The sequence below is a fragment of the Eutrigla gurnardus genome, assembly GCF_963514095.1.
Source record: "Eutrigla gurnardus genome assembly, chromosome: 12".
NCBI lineage: Eukaryota > Metazoa > Chordata > Actinopteri > Perciformes > Triglidae > Eutrigla > Eutrigla gurnardus.
In genome coordinates, this window is record NC_139926.1 from 27553776 (window position 1) to 27572563 (window position 18788).

General features: G+C 46.5%; 1 protein-coding gene across 9 annotated transcripts; it reads left to right on the plus strand.

Moving 5' to 3' along the window:
- The first annotated feature begins 297 nt into the window (after positions 1-297).
- Positions 298-18717, plus strand: ift88 (intraflagellar transport 88 homolog). 9 transcript variants are annotated; one of them, XM_084022752.1, is made up of 26 exons: positions 298-511; positions 971-1033; positions 1179-1238; positions 1599-1652; positions 1877-1940; positions 2496-2565; positions 3140-3230; positions 3707-3811; positions 4375-4477; positions 4895-5241; positions 5589-5659; positions 5750-5836; positions 7670-7775; positions 9677-9763; positions 10775-10961; positions 11407-11514; positions 11593-11744; positions 11878-11993; positions 12405-12457; positions 12714-12779; positions 13431-13537; positions 15086-15158; positions 15555-15608; positions 16037-16054; positions 17992-18084; positions 18158-18717. In XM_084022752.1, exons 1-26 carry the CDS (start codon positions 434-436, stop codon positions 18274-18276), a joined length of 2532 nt encoding a protein of 843 aa, XP_083878878.1. In that variant the 5' UTR covers positions 298-433; the 3' UTR covers positions 18277-18717. The 9 variants fall into 9 exon arrangements, 8 of the variants coding, with proteins under 8 accessions (XP_083878878.1, XP_083878881.1, XP_083878879.1 ...); XM_084022755.1 differs by having other exon boundaries at positions 15555-15599; XM_084022753.1 differs by having other exon boundaries at positions 15558-15608.
- The last annotated feature ends 71 nt before the right edge of the window (positions 18718-18788 follow it).

Consider the following 18788-nt stretch of genomic DNA (forward strand, 5'->3'; position numbering starts at 1 on the left):
GCCCGGGAGGACAAACAGAACAAGGCACGCGTGAGTCAAATGTTACACTTTTTTCCCGCTTAAAACAAAAGCACAAACATCACATCCGACATTAACCGGCTGCCCTTTTCAGTATAAGTTATATCAACAGTATTTAAAATGAATTGACGCAGAACGACACAAAAGCGAAGCGGGAGCTTACATTTGTATCCTAGCAACGAAAAAAAAATCGGCGTTGGCCAATCGCTTTACCGCTATATGACGATTGACGCGCGAGTAACCAATCAGAGGCTTGAGAATGGAAACAGTCCCGCCTACACCGCGTTGAATTGTGGGATGGGAAATCCTGAAACGACAACAAACTGTATATTCGGCTGTTTATCCGATAAATAACGCAGAGTGTTTGTTTTATTTGATATTCACAAGCGGGTCGCCTCGCCGGGAAAACAGCGGGATGGAGAATGTGCACCTGGCCGCGGAGGAGGACCTTTATTCCGGCTACAACGACTTTAATCCAACGTTTGACTCCGAGGCGAGTTAGCTATATGCTAGATGGAGCTAGCTTGAGCTAGCTTTGACGTTAGCTCCAGCTAGCAGCGGCAGAGTTGATGCTAGTGACGTTCCGTCACTAAATTATACGTCTATTATCTGCTACGTCACTTCTTAAACCCTGTTCATACACAACGCGGCATACGTTTGTATTTATTGGTTATTTTTTAATTATTAATTATTTGTTATTTTATCCTCACATGTAGCTTCTTTAGCTCAACTTTTATTATCATTAATAATAATAATAATAGTAATAATAATAATACATTTAATTTATATAGCGCTTTTCCGAACACAAATACGCTTTAAAAAAATAAAAATAAAAAGTTTAAATAGTTTCTCATTTCTATTTTGTCTTGTAAAGCTCCTTTTAACTTTATGTTACATAGTAATATATTAATTATTCATTGTTTTTATTATAAATAATCATAATCATTTCAAGGAGTTGGAGAATGATGTGGGCTTCCAGCAAGCAGTGAGGACCAGTCATGGAAGAAGACCTCCGGTGAGGATCACAAGATTTAATCAGCTCTAGTTGGAATACTTCTGTATTTAACATCATTTTGAGGTACTACTTATGTGTGTTTGAGAGAGAGAGAGGATAAAGTTGTTAATACCCACGATGTGATGTCACCTCTTTAATTTTCCAGATGACTGCTAAATTTCCGGGCACTGCCATCGGAGCTCGGCCTCTAGCTTCTTCTTTCGGAGTGAGTACGACGGCGTGGACTCATTCAAGTCCTGGTTTAAAAACTTCATCACCAGGAGTCCTGCACTCTTAACTTTCAAGACGTATTCATTTAGCACATCAAAATACTGTTCTCCTCCCCACAGACTTTCATCAGAGTTTCATTTCCTTGTAAAACAGAAGAATTAGAGAAAGTCTGACATAAACACATCTGTTGCACAGATGGATTCACCGGTTCGTACTTGAAAACAAATGACTGGATAGAGGAACAACTATAATACGTTATTAATGACCACGTTTTTGTCGCATATTAGTTTGATGATCTGTGTTTCCAGCTCATTGGAACTGTTCTCCCCTGTCTAAAACGTCTCTTTTCCTGAAGGCTCGGATCCCTCTGGCCTCTTCCATGGGCCGACCCATGACCGGAGCTGTGCAGGTGAGAAGCAACACATCGCTCACCCAGTGCTGGATGTGTAGGGCTTTCAGTTTCAGGTTTTAATATGGTTCCTTTTAAACATTCATACGTTCACAACTGGCCGATGTCGTGTTTCCTCAAAGCTCAGCAACGACCTGCTCAACGTCAACCACGGCTTCGTTTTTGTGAAGAAGAATTGCTAAAATGAAGGAAAACTATAATTCTGTGTTGTTTTTGCCTTTCAGGACGGAGCAGCCCGACTGATGACCGCTGTCAGAGCAGCAGGTTACACCTCCTCCATGACGCGGGGTCAGTTTCAGGAAGCTGCTCACAGATAATGTGTCACTATCAGAGAGTCAGGAGTCCAGACGTTCTCTACTCGAGTACAAGTACACATAATTGTGTTCAAAACAAGTACTGATTCTACTTCTTCACTCAAGTAAAAGTACTGAAATGTACTCAAAGTAAAAGTATCACTGTAAATGGCATTTCTACTGGCTGTTTTTTTACAAGACTACCAGATTCTCGTCATATTAATAATAATAAAAAAAAAAGGATAATTCCCCTCAATGCATTAAAAAAAAGAAACATGCCTGTTTTGAAATTGTAGTTGAAAGTTCAGTAGAAAGTACAGATATTTGTTAAAATGTCTAAATATGAACATGAATAAAGGAACAAAGTTGTAAGTAAAGCCTGAAATACTAGTTAAGTGAACACACAGCAGCAGGAAGCAGAGTGTTATTTATCTGTGTTATTAGCTCTAATCTTCATAAACTGTATTAGTATGAACCATGTGTATCTCTAAGGTTTGTTGTAGTTCTGTTCACAAAAAAGCAAGATCATTATTCTGGTTTGTACTTTCAGGCCCGACCTTTGACCCGCTGGGTCAGTCCAGAGGCCCCGCACCTCCGCTTGAAACGAAGAACGAGGACACGTGAGTCGTTATCAATGAATTAATCAAACTGTATCTGTAAACCTGTCGACAGGTGAGCGCAGCTCAAAGTGCAGCTCATAAAATACTAGCATTAAAAGCTACAATTACAGTAATAAAAGTAAAACAATATGAAATAAAAACTAGATAAATAAAGTAGAATCAAATTATTCAATTATTCAAGTTATACATTCAATTATATACAATAAAAATTCAACACAATAAAATAAGTGGATTAATAATAATGTCTATCATGTCTGAAAATGTCTGAATGGGTTTAAAGTTTATGTTTAAACAGTGTTTCAGATTTTCTCTTTGTCATCCAGTATTCATGTTCCCCCGAGTATAAATTAGTACATTAGGATCTAAAGATGCATATTCAGTCATAATCATATATATTTAATTATATCTCAAATAACACTTATTGCAGCTAAACATAACATAATTATGTGTTTATGTTATATTTTCTGCTGCTTCTTACTAATAAATCCAGGCCTTTGATAACGATGCTTTTCTAGACAGTACAGTCTTCTAATACGTGAATGTCTGGATGGTTGATGATCTTGTGGTCCTGCAGGCCTGAGGAGAAGATTAAGATCCTGGAGAAGAAAGTCAACGACCTGGTGGAAGAGAGCTGCATGGCTCAGAGCTCCGGAGCCCTCCAGCTGGTCAGACTCTTATTCTTCAACCGCCTGTCTCTTAAAATAATAAAGATAATAATAAAGATAACGGCCTCCAATGAGGCAAGGCTTCATGGGTCATCGTGCCGGCTTCCCACTGCAGCTCACTGGACGAGTATCAAGTCATCAGGTGGTCGTTGTTACACCTGGAGCTGGAAACGTGTCACTGCTTCACTTCCAGTGCTTTAAAAACACATGGAGGAACATATTGAAGAGCAACTTCTGCAGAAACAGCGGTGTGAATTAAGCTGGATGCTAAAAAGCTAACGCTACGCCAAATTGTTGGTTTAAATGTGTAAGAAAGCAAGGTGGTGGAAAGATTCCAAGATGACGAAGGCCAAGACGCCTTCACAAACCAATGGGTGACGTCTCCATGACGACGGCCTACTATAGATCATAGTCTCTCATGTGGAGGTTTCCCTCCTGAATGCTGAATACGTGGTGCCGCTGGTGTGTTTCTGCAGGCTCTGGAAAAAGCCAAAGAGGCCAGCAGCAAGGAGAGAACGCTGGTGAGACAGAGGCAACAGTCGGGCAACGCCGAGCACATCAATCTGGACCTCTCCTACTCTGTAAGTAAGCACATATCTGTGAATGGAATGGTGGAGCATCTTGTTAAACCTGGTTGTTATTACTGATTTGTTACTCATCTTATTTCGTTGAGTTTTTTACTGGTTAACTTTTATCCCTGAACACTCTGTCATTTAAATCAACGTTTGTTTGGCCAACCTTTGTGCCATCATGTCATCTTGGTGGTTTTCTGCCATTTTCAAGCCACATTTTTACAACATGATTTTAACTGTAGAAGGTTTTTAGTACATAAAAGAAGGTTTTTGGCGTACATATTCTGTGATTCCCTACACTTTTCATCATGTGGTGGTTCGGTACCAGAAAGAGAGAGAGCACAAGTTATTCTAGCTCTTCCCATGTTAAATGCTACTCGCTCCTGCACAGTTGCTGCATTGCATTCTGGTCTATCTGTTTGTGCTAGACACGCCGGAGGTCCTTTGCTGCATGTCACATCCCCCTCTCTCTCCTGTCTTTCCTATCTGTCCACTGCTAATAAAAGGTGTCTATGCCTGAAAAAAATCTTTAAAAAAAAGAAAAGAATATTGATCATTTCTGTCATTGCCAGGTTTTGCTGAACCTTGCCAACCAGTTCGGGAACAACGAAATGTACCCAGAGGCTCTGCACAACTATCAGGTCATCGTGAAGAACAAGATGTTCAGTAACGGAGGTGAGCAGACGTGTTGGACCCTCGTTAGTCCGGCTTTATTATCATTATTATTATTGTTATTATCATTATTATGCAGGCAGGACAGAAGACCCTGTAAAACAAAGAGGTGTGTGATACTGTGACTCTGGTCTGCCAGTAAAACACATTATTAAAAGATACTGAATCCTGTAAACTAACAGTATTACAGCTGTGAATCAGGCAGCGTTGATGGTAAATGTAGTCCATTTGCTGTTATACCTGCTGTACGTCTGCTGTGACAGTCGAGAAGGAGCCCCTGGCTGCTGTTCAAGCTTCGGCAGCCAGGGGGCACTGCGGTCTAGATGCAGCTCAAAGACGGCCGGTGTTGCTCGTTTGTGTTTTTATTTTTAAGCTGCCATCTGACTGTGTGACCTTTGAGCCACTCCGTTGCTCCTCCAGGCCGTCTGAAGGTCAACATGGCCAACATCTACGTCAAACAGAAGAGCTACCCCAAAGCCATCAAGTTCTACCGGATGGCTCTGGATCAGATCTCCAATGCTCACAAGGAGATGAGGATCAAGATCATGCAGAACATCGGCGTGGTCTTTGTCCGCATGGGCCAGTACTCGGACGCCATCACATCCTTTGAGCATATCATGAGCGAGAGCCCCAACATCAAGACGGGCTTCAACCTCATCCTGTGCTACCACGCCATCACAGACCGGGAGAGGATGAAGAAGGCCTTCCAGAAGCTGCTCTCTGTCCCTCTGGGCATCGACGACGAAGACAAGTACATCCCCTCCAATGTGAGCAGAAGTGGAACATGTTCACATGAATGTCACTTCTATTTCACTTCTATAGCATCTGTCAAACTCCAAAAGCATTGCTTCCACAAGCTTAATGCGTTATGTTGACATTCAATTACACGTTTGTCTGTCTAGACAAAAAGACATTTAATCATTTCCGAGATGTTTTTTTTTTTTTCATTCAAATTTTTTATTGAAATTGGAGTACATTATACAGCACAACATATATACACAATTCTCTTGTTCTTTAAAAAAAAGAATAGAAAGGGGAAAAAATGATATATACATACCTACACACACACATATATGATGTCGATGATGACTGTGAGAAACATGTTGTGTGTCAGGACGACACCGAGGCGAGTCTGCTCATCGAGGCCATCAGGAACGACAGACTTCACCAGATGGAGAGAGATCTGTGAGGAAGCATGAACACAAACACATCCTCTTCACCCGACAGCCTTGTGTCATCGTCATCACCGTCACATGTTGTTTCCTGCCAACACAGGAAAGTCCTGGCGGAGAAGTACATCATGACGGCAGCCAAGCTCATCGCTCCGGCCATCGAGGCGTCTTTCGCTGCTGGATTTGACTGGTTGGTTTTAACATCTTAACATCTTCACATGCTGTGACTGCAGGTCTGTGACTCAGAAACCTGATTTTTAAGGTGCTGCCCGGTATGTAGGCGTCATTACAGATAACTCACATGCTCCATACGCTGGTCTTTCTGTTCCACTGCTGTTTCCAAACGTTCTGGGACTGAAGATCCAAACTCAGGGAGTGTTGTTGGACGTCGTGAGGTTTTTTCCATTTAATTCCCTGAATTAGATTTCACATTTTTCTGGATTTCCCACCCAGTTAGGTCACTCTGAAGGCGAATATGGAAACAATAACAACTGTTACTCAGTGGATTGTCAGATTTTCTTTTGCACTGTCATGAGCACAAAACGATTGAGCAGATTGTTTTTCAAACGAAGCTTCGAATCTCAGAGCAAAGTTAGAAGGCAAGGCAAGGCAACTTTATTTGTATAGCACATTTCATACACAAGGCAGTCTCAAAGTGCTTCACATCATAAAATGTCATACAATAAAGTGAAAAAAAATAGAAGAATTAAAAGATAATAATAATAATAATAATAATGCAAAATTAAAATGCATAGAAAACCCTCATTAAAACCAGCCGTGACTTTAACACTTGAGATCTGAGGAGGCAGCATTAATACAACGGTTGGATGGCTATGTGTGTCTATAACATGTACTATCGATATAAAAGTGCAGTCACTGAGTTCAGTTTGTTCGTAGAAATGAGTTAATACCAGGCAACCTCCAGTTCTGAACAGGAAGATCCTTAAATTTGGCCAAAGAGCTGCAGACGCTCAACAACCTCCGTAAAGTCTTCATCCAAGACCTCGGCACTCGTGTGGAGAACGTAAGGAACCCGTCAGTCATTCGTGTTAAATCCACCAATAACAAAGAACATCTTCATCAAAGAGAAGTCTGATTAGTATAGAATTCCTACTTCTCTCTGCTGGCCACCAGGGGGCGACTCCTCTCTGGTTGTATAGAAGTCTATGAGAAAATGGTCCTACTTCTCTCTGCTGGCCACCAGGGGGCAACTCCTCTCTGGTTGTATAGAAGTCTATGAGAAAATGGTCCTACTTCTCTCTGCTGGCCACCAGGGGGCGACTCCTCTCTGGTTGTATAGAAGTCTATGAGAAAATGGTCCTACTTCTCTCTGCTGGCCACCAGGGGGCGACTCCTCTCTGGTTGTATAGAAGTCTATGAGAAAATGGTCCTACTTCTCTCTGCTGGCCACCAGGGGGCGACTCCTCTCTGGTTGTATAGAAGTCTATGAGAAAATGGTCCTACTTCTCTCTGCTGGCCACCAGGGGGCGACTCCTCTCTGCTTGTATAGAAGTCTATGAGAAAATGGTCCTACTTCTCTCTTGATGTATTATCTCAGTAAACATTGTAAACATGAGTTTATGGTCTCAATCTCTAGTTTCAAGTCTTCTTCAATCCAGCATGATGTTCATTTAGTACATTATGGTTTTTAGACCATTTAGAGTCCACCAGACCAGAAAGCAGGGGATGCTTTAGGGGGCGGGGCTTACCTGCTGATTGACAGGTTGCTACCAATGCAGTTAGCTACTAAGATGACTTTAACACTTGAACTATGAGGTTTACTTTGTAAGCAGCTTTACACCAGAAAACACATGGTTCCAGGTCTAGTAAGGGTGCCGCTTGTGTTCATCAGATCCACCTGTCGCTCCTCCACAGTCCAAATATGGTCACTTCCCTCTCTGGTAGAAAAGCTGTCGTCCACAGAGCAATGAGTGATGTCACCATGATGACGTCCACTTCCTGCAGACCATCTCTGGATGTAACACAGGAAGTGATGTCATGTCCTTGTGCCCGTCTCCTCCAGGTGTGTTGAGATGGTGAAATGCTCTCAGTTTGTGGAGCTGGCCAACGACCTGGAGATCAACAAGGCCATCACCTTCCTCCGCCAGAAGGACTTCAACCAGGTGAGCGTCTCATTCAGGCTCTCGCTGCGTTACTGTCTCACTGTTGCCACCTCGTTATGAAGTCATCTTTGAAAACATGCACAACTTTCCAGCTTTAAACCCAGAAGTTTAAACCAACACATTTGTTATTTATTGCCACCGTATAAAAGTATTATTAATTGTGAACCTGGAAAAAGTTCCTTGGAGTCACAGTGAAATAGTTCAGTGAGTGGTATTTCCCTTTAAACACATGTAACATGTGCATGCTCTGCTCTTCCTTTTATTTAACGTTTTTCCATCTTTTTTTATTTCCGTGTACAAGCGTTGTTGTGTTTCTGCAGCATCACGTTCTCATTGTCTCGTTCTCTTGCTTCTGTCTGGTTTCCTCCCGTCTGCATGCCTAAGATCGAGGTATGTGTCTGCTTCTGCTTCAGTTACATTCTGTTGCTTTCTTCCCTCCTCTTAACACGTTCTCTCCAAATATATCATATTATAACTTATATTATAGTTTGATTTATATATGTTCCATCTTTTCTTTGTGTGATTTATTTATTTAACATCGAACACAACATTGAGCTCCACATACCTGTGATGCAGGTGTCTTCATAGACAGAGGTGGAGGTGGTGGTGGAGGAGGTGATGGTGGAGGTGGAGGGAGAGGAGTTGGTGGAGGTGCTGGAGGTGATGGTGGAGGTGGTGATGGTGGTGGAGGAGGTGGTGGAGGAGGTGATGGTGGAGGTGCTGGAGGTGGTGGTGGAGGTGGTGGAGGAGTTGGAGGAGGTGATGGTGGAGGTGGTGATGGTGGTGGAGGAGGAGGTGATGGTGGTGGTGGAGGTGGTGGAGGAGTTGGAGGAGGTGATGGTGGAGGTGGTGATGGTGGTGGAGGAGGTGATGGTGGAGGTGGTGATGGTGGTGGAGGAGGTGGTGGAGGAGGTGATGGTGGTGGTGGAGGTGGTGGAGGAGTTGGAGGAGGTGATGGTGGAGGTGGTGATGGTGGTGGAGGAGGTGATGGTGGAGGTGGTGATGGTGGTGGAGGAGGTGGTGGAGGAGGTGATGGTGGAGGTGGTGGAGGAGGTGATGGTGGTGGAGGTGGTGGAGGAGTTGGAGGAGGTGGTGGTGTAGTAGGAACCTGTAACCTGCAGCATCAGTGCAGCACACTCAGATCTCATCATGATGAGATGGTGGAGGAGGTGATGGTGGAGGTGGTGATGGTGGTGGAGGAGGTGGTGGAGGAGGTGATGGTGGTGGTGGAGGTGGTGGAGGAGTTGGAGGAGGTGATGGTGGAGGTGGTGATGGTGGTGGAGGAGGTGATGGTGGAGGTGGTGATGGTGGTGGAGGAGGTGGTGGAGGAGGTGATGGTGGAGGTGGTGGAGGAGGTGATGGTGGTGGAGGTGGTGGAGGAGTTGGAGGAGGTGATGGTGGAGGTGGTGATGGTGGTGGAGGAGGAGGTGATGGTGGTGGTGGAGGTGGTGGAGGAGTTGGAGGAGGTGATGGTGGAGGTGGTGATGGTGGTGGAGGAGGTGATGGTGGAGGTGGTGATGGTGGTGGAGGAGGTGGTGGAGGAGGTGATGGTGGTGGTGGAGGTGGTGGAGGAGTTGGAGGAGGTGATGGTGGAGGTGGTGATGGTGGTGGAGGAGGTGATGGTGGAGGTGGTGATGGTGGTGGAGGAGGTGGTGGAGGAGGTGATGGTGGAGGTGGTGGAGGAGGTGATGGTGGTGGAGGTGGTGGAGGAGTTGGAGGAGGTGGTGGTGTAGTAGGAACCTGTAACCTGCAGCATCAGTGCAGCACACTCAGATCTCATCATGAGCATCTGTTGTTTGTGGCTGTTTTATATTCTTGTACTGGAGTCAAACAGGGCTATTGTGTTGTATGTGATGTGTTGTATGTGATGTGTTGTATGTGATGTGTTGTATGTGATGTGTTCTCAGGCAGTGGAGACCCTGAAGACCTTTGAGAAGAAGGACAGCAGAGTGAAGAGTGCTGCCGCCACCAACCTCTCTTTCCTTTACTTCCTGGTAAGATCCCTCTCTTTCCTTTACTTCCTGGTAAGATCCCCCTCTTTCCTTTACTTCCTGGTTGATCCCTCTTTTTCCTTTACTTCCTGGTAAGATCCCCTTGTTCCTTAACTTCCTGGTAAGATCCCTCTCTTTCCTTTACTTCCTGGTAAGATCCCCCTCTTTCCTTTACTTCCTGGTTGATCCCTCTTTTTCCTTTACTTCCTGGTAAGATCCCCTTGTTCCTTAACTTCCTGGTAAGATCCCTCTCTTTTCTTTACTTCCTGGTAAGATTCTCTCTTTTCTTTACTTCCTGGTAAGATCCCTCTCTTACCTTTACTTCCTGGTAAGATCCCCCTCTTTCCTTTACTTCCTGGTTGATCCCTCTTTTTCCTTTACTTCCTGATAAGATCCCCTCGTTACTTTACTTCCTGGTAAGATCCCCTCTTTCCTTTACTTCCTGGTAATATCCCCCTCTTTCTTTTACTTCCTGGTAAGATCCCCTCATTCCTTTACTTCCTGGTAAGATCCCCTCGTTCCTTTACTTCCTGGTAAGATCCCCTCGTTCTTTACTTCCTGGTAAGAGCCCCTCGTTCCTTTACTTCCTGGTAAGATCCCCTCGTTCTTTACTTCCTGGTAAGATCCCCTCGTTCTTTACTTCCTGGTAAGAGCCCCTCATTCCTTTACTTCCTGGTAAGATCCCCTCGTTCTTTACTTCCTGGTAAGAGCCCCTCGTTCCTTTTCTGCCTGGTAAGATCCCCTCGTTCTTTACTTCCTGGTAAGATCCCCTCGTTCCTTAACTTCCTGGTAAGAGCCCCTCTTTCCTTTACGTCCTGGTAAGATCCCCTCGTTCTTTACTTCCTGGTAAGATCCCCTCGTTCTTTACTTCCTGGTAAGATCCCCCTCTTTCCTCTACTTCCTGGTTTACTACCCCCCCTTTGAAGAATAAAACACATGTATAAAGAGAAGAGTTGTGTTGGATTTCCTGTAGAAGGTTAACCCCTGAGCTTGATGCTCTTTCACCTGTTCCAGGAGAAGGACTACGACCAGGCGGACCGCTACGCCGACCTCGCCATGACGGCTGACCGATACAACCCGGCGGCTCTGATCAACAAAGGCAACACGGTGTTCGTCAAGCAGGACTACGAGAAGGCAGCAGAGTTCTACAAAGAAGCCCTGAGGAACGATTCCTCCTGCACCGAGGCGCTCTACAACCTGGGTACCCGCCGCCTCCCAGTCTCTTTACAGTACAGGTCACCCATCACGTCTGACCCCAGGGGATCAGTGTCTTGCCCAAGGACACTTGGGCACGGGCACTGGACCAGCCCCGATTGAGCCCCCCCTCCCCCCCCCCCCACTTCTTTCTAAACCAAAATAATCAAAACTGACGTCTCAACTATAAATCAGCTTTTTAAGGCAACAAACCATGGAAACACTATTTTTTTATTTATTGATGTATATTTGATGTATCATTGTGTGGTGGTTTACCATAATACCTCCCGAACCTCGTTCATACGTAGACATTTTCTCTCAAAACAACAGTTCAAGTGTTCAGGACACTTAATGTTAAACTGAAGCTCTGATTTTGTGATTCCAGTTTGGAAAAGCACCTGTTATCCTGTCCGTGTCAGGCCAGAGTACTGAACCCTGTCCTCTCGTACCAGGTCTCACCTATAAGAGCCTGACTCGTCTGGAGGAGGCCCTGGACTGCTTCCTGAAGCTCCACGCCATTCTGAGGAACAGCGCCCAGGTCATGTACCAGCTGGCCCACCTGTATCCTACCGAGCATTTCCTCTAGACTAGAAGGTCTTCATTTCAAGGGGGTTCAGATCCTTGACTCACTTGCTTCATATATGAGCTTCTGGAAGACCCCCAACAGGCAATCGAGTGGTTGATCCAGGTCTTGAGTGTGACCCACACTGACCCCCAGGCACTGGCCAAACTGGGAGAGCTGTACGACGGCGAGGGGGACACGTCCCAGGCTTTCCAGTACTACTACGAGGTACCGGACCCGGTTCTGTCTCAGGACTTCTTTGAGAATCAGTTAACTGTAGTTGCAGTCTGTCCCTCAAACCCCCGTCGCCATGACTACGTCCACGTCTGTACAGTCTGAGTGTGTGTGTGTGTGTGTCCAGTCCTTCAGGTACTTCCCCTCCAACATCGATGTGATCGAGTGGCTCGGGGCCTACTACATCAAGACCCAGTTCTGTGAGAAGGCCATCCAGTACTTTGAGAGAGCCACGCTCATACAGTAAGTGTATGACAGTATACACAGTAAGACACATAAAACTGTTTTATTTTATTATCATAGAAGTAGGAGCTTATTTACACTATCTGATTGTTATGAACCAACAATCACCGATTTAAAAACACATTTGTGATTAAAATGCAACAAACCATTGATGTCTAAACGCCTAAATCTATATATAATAAGAATAAACGGGCAATAATAATAAATCACAGTTATTTAAGGCGGTTCAGTAAAGGAACCAGCTGGAGGTAAAAACGTTTCTAAACTTTTCTGACTTGACTCAGTGATTTTGATTCATTGTCAATGAAGCTTGTTCTCGTCTGGAAGTCGTTGTTGTCTTGAACATAGATGGCCGTTAACAGGGTCATGTGAGCGCTAACGAGGTCATGTGACCTGGTTTGTGTTTCGCAGACCCACCCAGGTGAAGTGGAAGCTGATTGTGGCGAGCTGCTACAGGAGGAGTGGTGAGATTTTAGCAGTATATCCTTTTATATTTTATATTTATATCCGTATCTTCTCTGAGCCTATACAAATGTTGCTGCTGAACTACACACACTGTAAATACTCGTTTATCCCTTTGTTTTTATTCTTACTGTCGTATTTTCTATTTGAGGTTACTGTGTGAAGGGAAACTGCAAAAGAAGAATGTCGTTGGTCGGTGTGAACATTGTTTCTACTGTGTGTGACAATAGAATCTCCAATCTTCTGCTTTCCTCACAGGAAACTACCAGAGAGCTCTGGAGACCTATAAAGACATCCACCGCAGGTTTCCAGACAATGTGGAATGTAAGTCATCGCACTATGACCTCACATCACACTATGACCTCACAGTCCTCACAGCACAACTAATACCTCGCATCACAGCTATGACCTCACATCACACTATGACCTCGCATCACACTATGACCTCGCATCACAGCTATGACCTCACATCACACTATGACCTCGCATCACACTATGACCTCACATCACACTATGACCTCGCATCACACTATGACCTCGCATCACAGCTATGACCTCACATCACACTATGACCTCACATCACACTATGACCTCGCATCACACTATGACCTCGCATCACAGCTATGACCTCACATCACACTATGACCTCACAGTCCTCACAGCACAACTAATACCTCGCATCACAGCTATGACCTCACATCACACTATGACCTCGCATCACAGCTATGACCTCACATCACACTATGACCTCACATCACACTATGACCCCACATCACAGCTATGACCTCACATCACAGCTATGACCTCACATCACACTATGACCTCACATCACACTATGACCCCACATCACACTATGACCTCACATCACACTATGACCCCACATCACAGCTATGACCTCACATCACAGCTATGACCTCACATCACACTATGACCTCACAGCAGCGAGGGATTGACCTGTGGCCGTGTGTTTTGCAGGCCTGCGTTTCCTGGTGCGGCTGTGCACAGACATGGGCCTGAAGGAGGTTCAGGACTACGCCACCAAGCTGAAGAAGGTGGAGAAGATGAAGGAGATCAGAGAACAGGTTCGTCTCTCACCAACCTGTACTTTATAAAGGCAAACTAAGCAATCAATGTTCTGGTAGACCAGAAACTTTCTTGTTCCTTTGTACCGATCCCCAAAACATTACTTCTTTCAACACCATACTTCCAGGATTAGAAGTATGATTTTCTTCCGAATGTCAAATGGGGTTTTAACACGAAGAACTTTCTACGGAGTCCCAAAGGGGACATGTGGAGAAAAAAGATATCCGTTTTCATTACAATCCCTGATGAACGCTCAGAAAAAAACCGATTTGAAAGTGTCGTTTTTGCTGCGGTGCTCCCTGTGTGTTTCTACTGTAGTACTAACACACTGACTATGTAGAAGTACCTCATACAACCACTTTTCAAAACACCACAACTGTCCCTTTAAGGATGAACGCATTAAAAGCCTAATTTAAGCAGCCAGGTTTTATGATGTAACATTGAAATGAGTCAACTCATGTGAATATTATTAATAAGTTGTATATTACAGAGCCTAAACCCCTTAAATATTAAAACTGCAGCTCCAGAAAAACATGAAAAACAGCTGCTCTTCTCTCCTGATCGTTCCGTGATCCAACAGACGCTCTGCGTGTACAGATGTTTAACAGCTGGCCGGCGAGGAGGATCGTTGAGATGAAACCCAGAATACCTGGAAACACACGGACGTTGTTAACCTACAACAGAGACATGTGAACCAGTTATTTACACAATAAAGATGAAATAACACATTACAGCATCCCTTATAATCTGAGGGTAAAATATTCTAAATATAGCACTTACACAGATCAGGTCAGTGGTCTGGGATCTGGGGTCAGGGGTCTGTGTTCTGAGGTCAGTGGTCTGGGTTCTGGGGTCAGGGGTCTGTGTTCAGGGGTCAGTGGTCAGGGGTCTGTGTTCTGGGTTCTTGGGTCTGGGGTCAGTCAAGTCGTCAGGCGTGATGCAGAACATCACAGCCGATCAGACGAGCAGGATGACTTTGAGAAATCCCAGGCAGCTGGTCTTAAAACGGCCCAGAGACCAGATCCTCCAGGGACCAGAAGAGCCAGAGGGTCATGAACCTCCACACTGATGACACTCATCCTGCTCACGTAGCTGCATAGCAATAAAATGATGAGTCACTAATTGATGAACAGATGTGTCTGATGACGTTTCTATGAAATCCACATCTGTGTGGTATTTATAGAAACCCATCAGGACTTGTTCTTCCTTCAGTCCTCGTCTGTGTTCAGAGTCCGGAGAGGAACTGAAACCTGGAACCAAACCGTCGAATCACTGGAAGGAAAAAACATAATAAAGACTGTTCCAAGCCAAAAACGGTTTCCATCAGACTCAGGAAATACATCCCCACATTCTTTTTCCACCACTTGCCTTCCGTACATTTCTCTGGTGTTATTATGAAGTTGTGTCTCCGTCGAGATTATAATAAATATATTATATTCATACTGCTCATATCTTCAGGCCCCGCTTCGCTTTCTGGTGGATGGAGGAACAGTCTGAACCTGATTAATAAACATTATCTCACCCTTTTCTCCCCCGTCTCCCTGCAGAGGGTGAGGTCGGGTCGGGAGGGCAGTGCCCGAGGTCGGAGGGACGGCCGGGAGGGCAGCGCCGGGAGTTCTGGTGAGTCACCACAACAAGTACGGAGGCCCAAAGGGCACATTCCCTCGCTCCACAGCAGGAAGAACTAAAAGTTAGCCGATCCGACCAGGAGTCCTGGCGGTCCAGGATCAGAATCTCTCCTCCTTCAGGGTTTCCATAGAAAGCTTGGAGCCTGTTCTCTTCCTGACCGTGTCATATCCACGGTCTCTTTAAAGCCACGGTCAGACTCCATTGAGAAAAACAGGTTTTATTAGCAGAACAAGTGGTTCTTCAAAGAGACCAGAAACAGAACCCGACGCAGTTTATTGATTTATTTCGTAGTTTTAGTCCCAATCTGATCAGCTGATCCTCATCACCATTCTCTTGTTCATCTATGACATCACTTCCCTTCTGTGTGTCGTTCATGCTGCCGGGCAGCAGGCGTCTCCACCGCCGTCCTCGCCTCTCCTAAGAAGGCCAGCGGTATTATGGGTATTCTTCCTCTATACACCACACTGAGTCACATCCCTCAGTTAAACAAAGGGGAAATCTAACAATACAATAATGTATGTTTGTGAGTTTGACCTGAAATCGTGGAGATTTCTTTAACATTTAAAGTGGAGCTGAAATGGAAAATGTCTTTTCACAGATATTATTAAATCTGAAAGGAATTCAGAAATAAATCTATTTCTTCGTATGTAATATCAAAATATGAAATTTCTTTTTCTGGAAAACCAATTCTGACGCGTGCTAACGTCGGCTCATAGCAGCCAATGACATCATGCCGTCTCTGGACCAACCAGAGCGAGAAGGTGTGAAGATGTTTCAGCTCCACTAGAAGAAGAGCGGATGTTTGTCTTCTTGAATGTTTTAAAGAACTGAACCTGGAACTCTCTTCTTTCTTCCTGGCGGCTCATCAGAGACGGATGTTAAAGCAGGTGAGTTATTCATCTGGACTCTGATCATAGACCAGGACCCCGATCAGGGTCCTGGTCTATGATCCAACAGAACCCCTACAACACTGGTGATAATAAACTCCACTATCAGCAGCGTTATTATAAAGTCCAACAAACAAATCAAATAGTTCCCTGACGTCGTATGAAGTTAAATCTAATAAAGACCAGAGCAGCAGCTGCATCAACAAACATACAAATACAGTATTTTGGTGCCGATAATCATTTGACCTCTGACCTGGATCAGCACATCATTTGACCTCTGACCTGGATCAGCACATCATTTGACCTCTGACCTGGATCAGCACACAGCCGGCTGATTCCAGGTGTGTTACATCTCCGTGTGAATCTTCATATTTGAGCCTTGTTCTTTCACACGGTTGAAACCACTGAGTTTCAGTCCAAACACGTGGTCCAGGACTCTGACACGTGGACCTGGTCCAGGACACGTGGGAGGTTTCCCCCTCTCAGACCTGTGAGAGACCTGGAGTCCACCTGAGACTTTCCCCTCGTCGGTGTGAACTCTGAGGAAAACTCCAGAAGCAACACTCTCCGTGCAAAGACTCACAGTAACACGCTTCCAACGAGTCGTCAGAGCCAGAACGCTCCGACCTGTCTGTCAGCGCTCCGACCTGTCTGTCAGCGCTCCGTCTGTCTGTCAGCGCTCCGTCTGTCTGTCAGCGCTCCGTCTGTCTGTCAGCGCTCAGACCTGTCTGTCAGCGCTCCGTCTGTCTGTCAGCGCTCAGACCTGTCTGTCAGCGCTCCGTCTGTCTGTCAGCGCTCCGTCTGTCTGTCAGCGCTCCGTCTGTCTGTCAGCGCTCAGACCTGTCTGTCAGCGCTCCGACCTGTCTGTCAGCGCTCCGTCTGTCTGTCAGCGCTCCGACCTGTCTGTCAGCGCTCCGTCTGTCAGCGGTCCGACCTGTCTGTCAGCGCTCCGACCTGTCTGTCAGCGCTCCGACCTGTCTGTCAGCGCTCCGACCTGTCTGTCAGCGCTCCGTCTGTCTGTCAGCGCTCCGTCTGTCTGTCAGCGCTCCGTCTGTCTGTCAGCGCTCCGACCTGTCTGTCAGCGCTCCGTCTGTCTGTCAGCGCTCTGTCTGTCAGCGGTCCGACCTGTCTGTCAGCGCTCCGACCTGTCTGTCAGCGCTCTGTCTGTCAGCGGTCCGACCTGTCTGTCAGCGCTCCGACCTGTCTGTCAGCGCTCTGTCTGTCAGCGCTCAGACCTGTCTGTCAGCGCTCCGTCTGTCTGTCAGCGCTCCGACCTGTCTGTCAGCGCTCCGTCTGTCTGTCAGCGTTCCGTCTGTCTGTCAGCGCTCCGTCTGTCTGTCAGCGCTCCGACCTGTCTGTCAGCACTCCGACCTGTCTGTCAGCACTCCGACCTGTCTGTCAGCACTCCGACCTGTCTGTCAGCGCTCCGTCTGTCTGTCAGCGCTCCGACCTGTCTGTCAGCGCTCCGTCTGTCTGTCAGCGCTCCGTCTGTCTGTCAGCGTTCCGTCTGTCTGTCAGCGCTCCGTCTGTCTGTCAGCGCTCCGACCTGTCTGTCAGCGCTCCGACCTGTCTGTCAGCGCTCCGACCTGTCTGTCAGCGCTCCGACCTGTCTGTCAGCGCTTCTGTCACCACGGAGACGGGAACATGCAGCAGGGTGAGACATGCTGGAGGATCGGGTCTCCTTCCTGTGTTCCAGCTCTGCCTGTTCCCATGGTGACCTGGCAGCCAGATGTGGGCTGCTGCTGCCAGGTCACCATGGGAACCAGTGACCGGCTGCTGACTGTAATGGAGTCAGCTCACTATTATATTACTGTTGTATCACTGTGTGTGTGTGTGTGTGTGTGTGTGTGTGTGTGTGTGTGTGTGTGTGTGTGTGTGTGTGTGTGTGTGTGTGTGTGTGTGTGTGGGTGTGTGTGTGTGGGTGTGTGTGTGCGCAGACAGCAGCACCAAAGGAGAGCGGCTGAGCGCCAAGATGAGGTCACTTCCTGGTTCCCATGAGCCCTACGAGGCGAGCAGCCCCCGAGACATCGGTGAGGAAGCGTTGAACCTGTGAGTCTGATGTTCAGAGACGAGGTCCGACCATAAACCTGTGTTCCTCTTTAGACGCGTCCTACGTGGACCCGCTGGGCCCCCAGACCGAGAGACCCAAGACCGGGGCCAAGAAGCACGTGGAGGACGACGACTTCCCCGACGAAGAGCTGGGGGACTTGCTGCCGGAGTAGCTGCCTCCTCCTCTGGGACTCTGGGAGTCCTCCTCTGGGTCTCTGGGAGTCCTCCTCTGGGACTCTGGGAGGCCTCCTCTGGGACTCTTGGAGTCCTCCTCTGGGGCTCTGGGACTCCTCCTCTGGGACTCTTGGAGTCCTCCTCTGGGGCTCTGGGAGGCCTCCTCTGGGACTCCTCCTCTGGGTCTCTGGGAGTCCTCCTCTGGTCCAGGACCCTGGACTGGGGCCAGGTTGGTCCCTCAGACCATGGCCATGGCCGTACAGGTGAATACTCTTCCACATCCATCCAGCAGAGGAAGGAACCGGCAGTCTGGATGTTTATCTTTAACTGTTTACGTTCTTAGTGATGACGTGCCTCTGACGTCACCGACGTCTTCACGGTTAACGCTAATGTGTGATATTTATATTTCTGTCTTTCTATAATAAAAGAGAAGTGTTGTATCCTGCTGTATGTTCGTGTTACTGGAGACAGTTTGGTCACGTTACTGATTGGATGAATAATCCAAGATCAA

Excerpts from the sequence above, each read along its gene's own strand:
- ift88 (XM_084022752.1), top strand. The coding sequence starts at position 434 with ATGGAGAATGTGCACCTGGCCGCGGAGGAGGACCTTTATTCCGGCTAC. Across the intron at positions 10,962-11,406 it reads CGAGGCGCTCTACAACCTGG|GTCTCACCTATAAGAGCCTG; the intron begins GTACCCGCCGCC and ends CTCTCGTACCAG. Across the intron at positions 12,780-13,430 it reads GTTTCCAGACAATGTGGAAT|GCCTGCGTTTCCTGGTGCGG; the intron begins GTAAGTCATCGC and ends TGTGTTTTGCAG.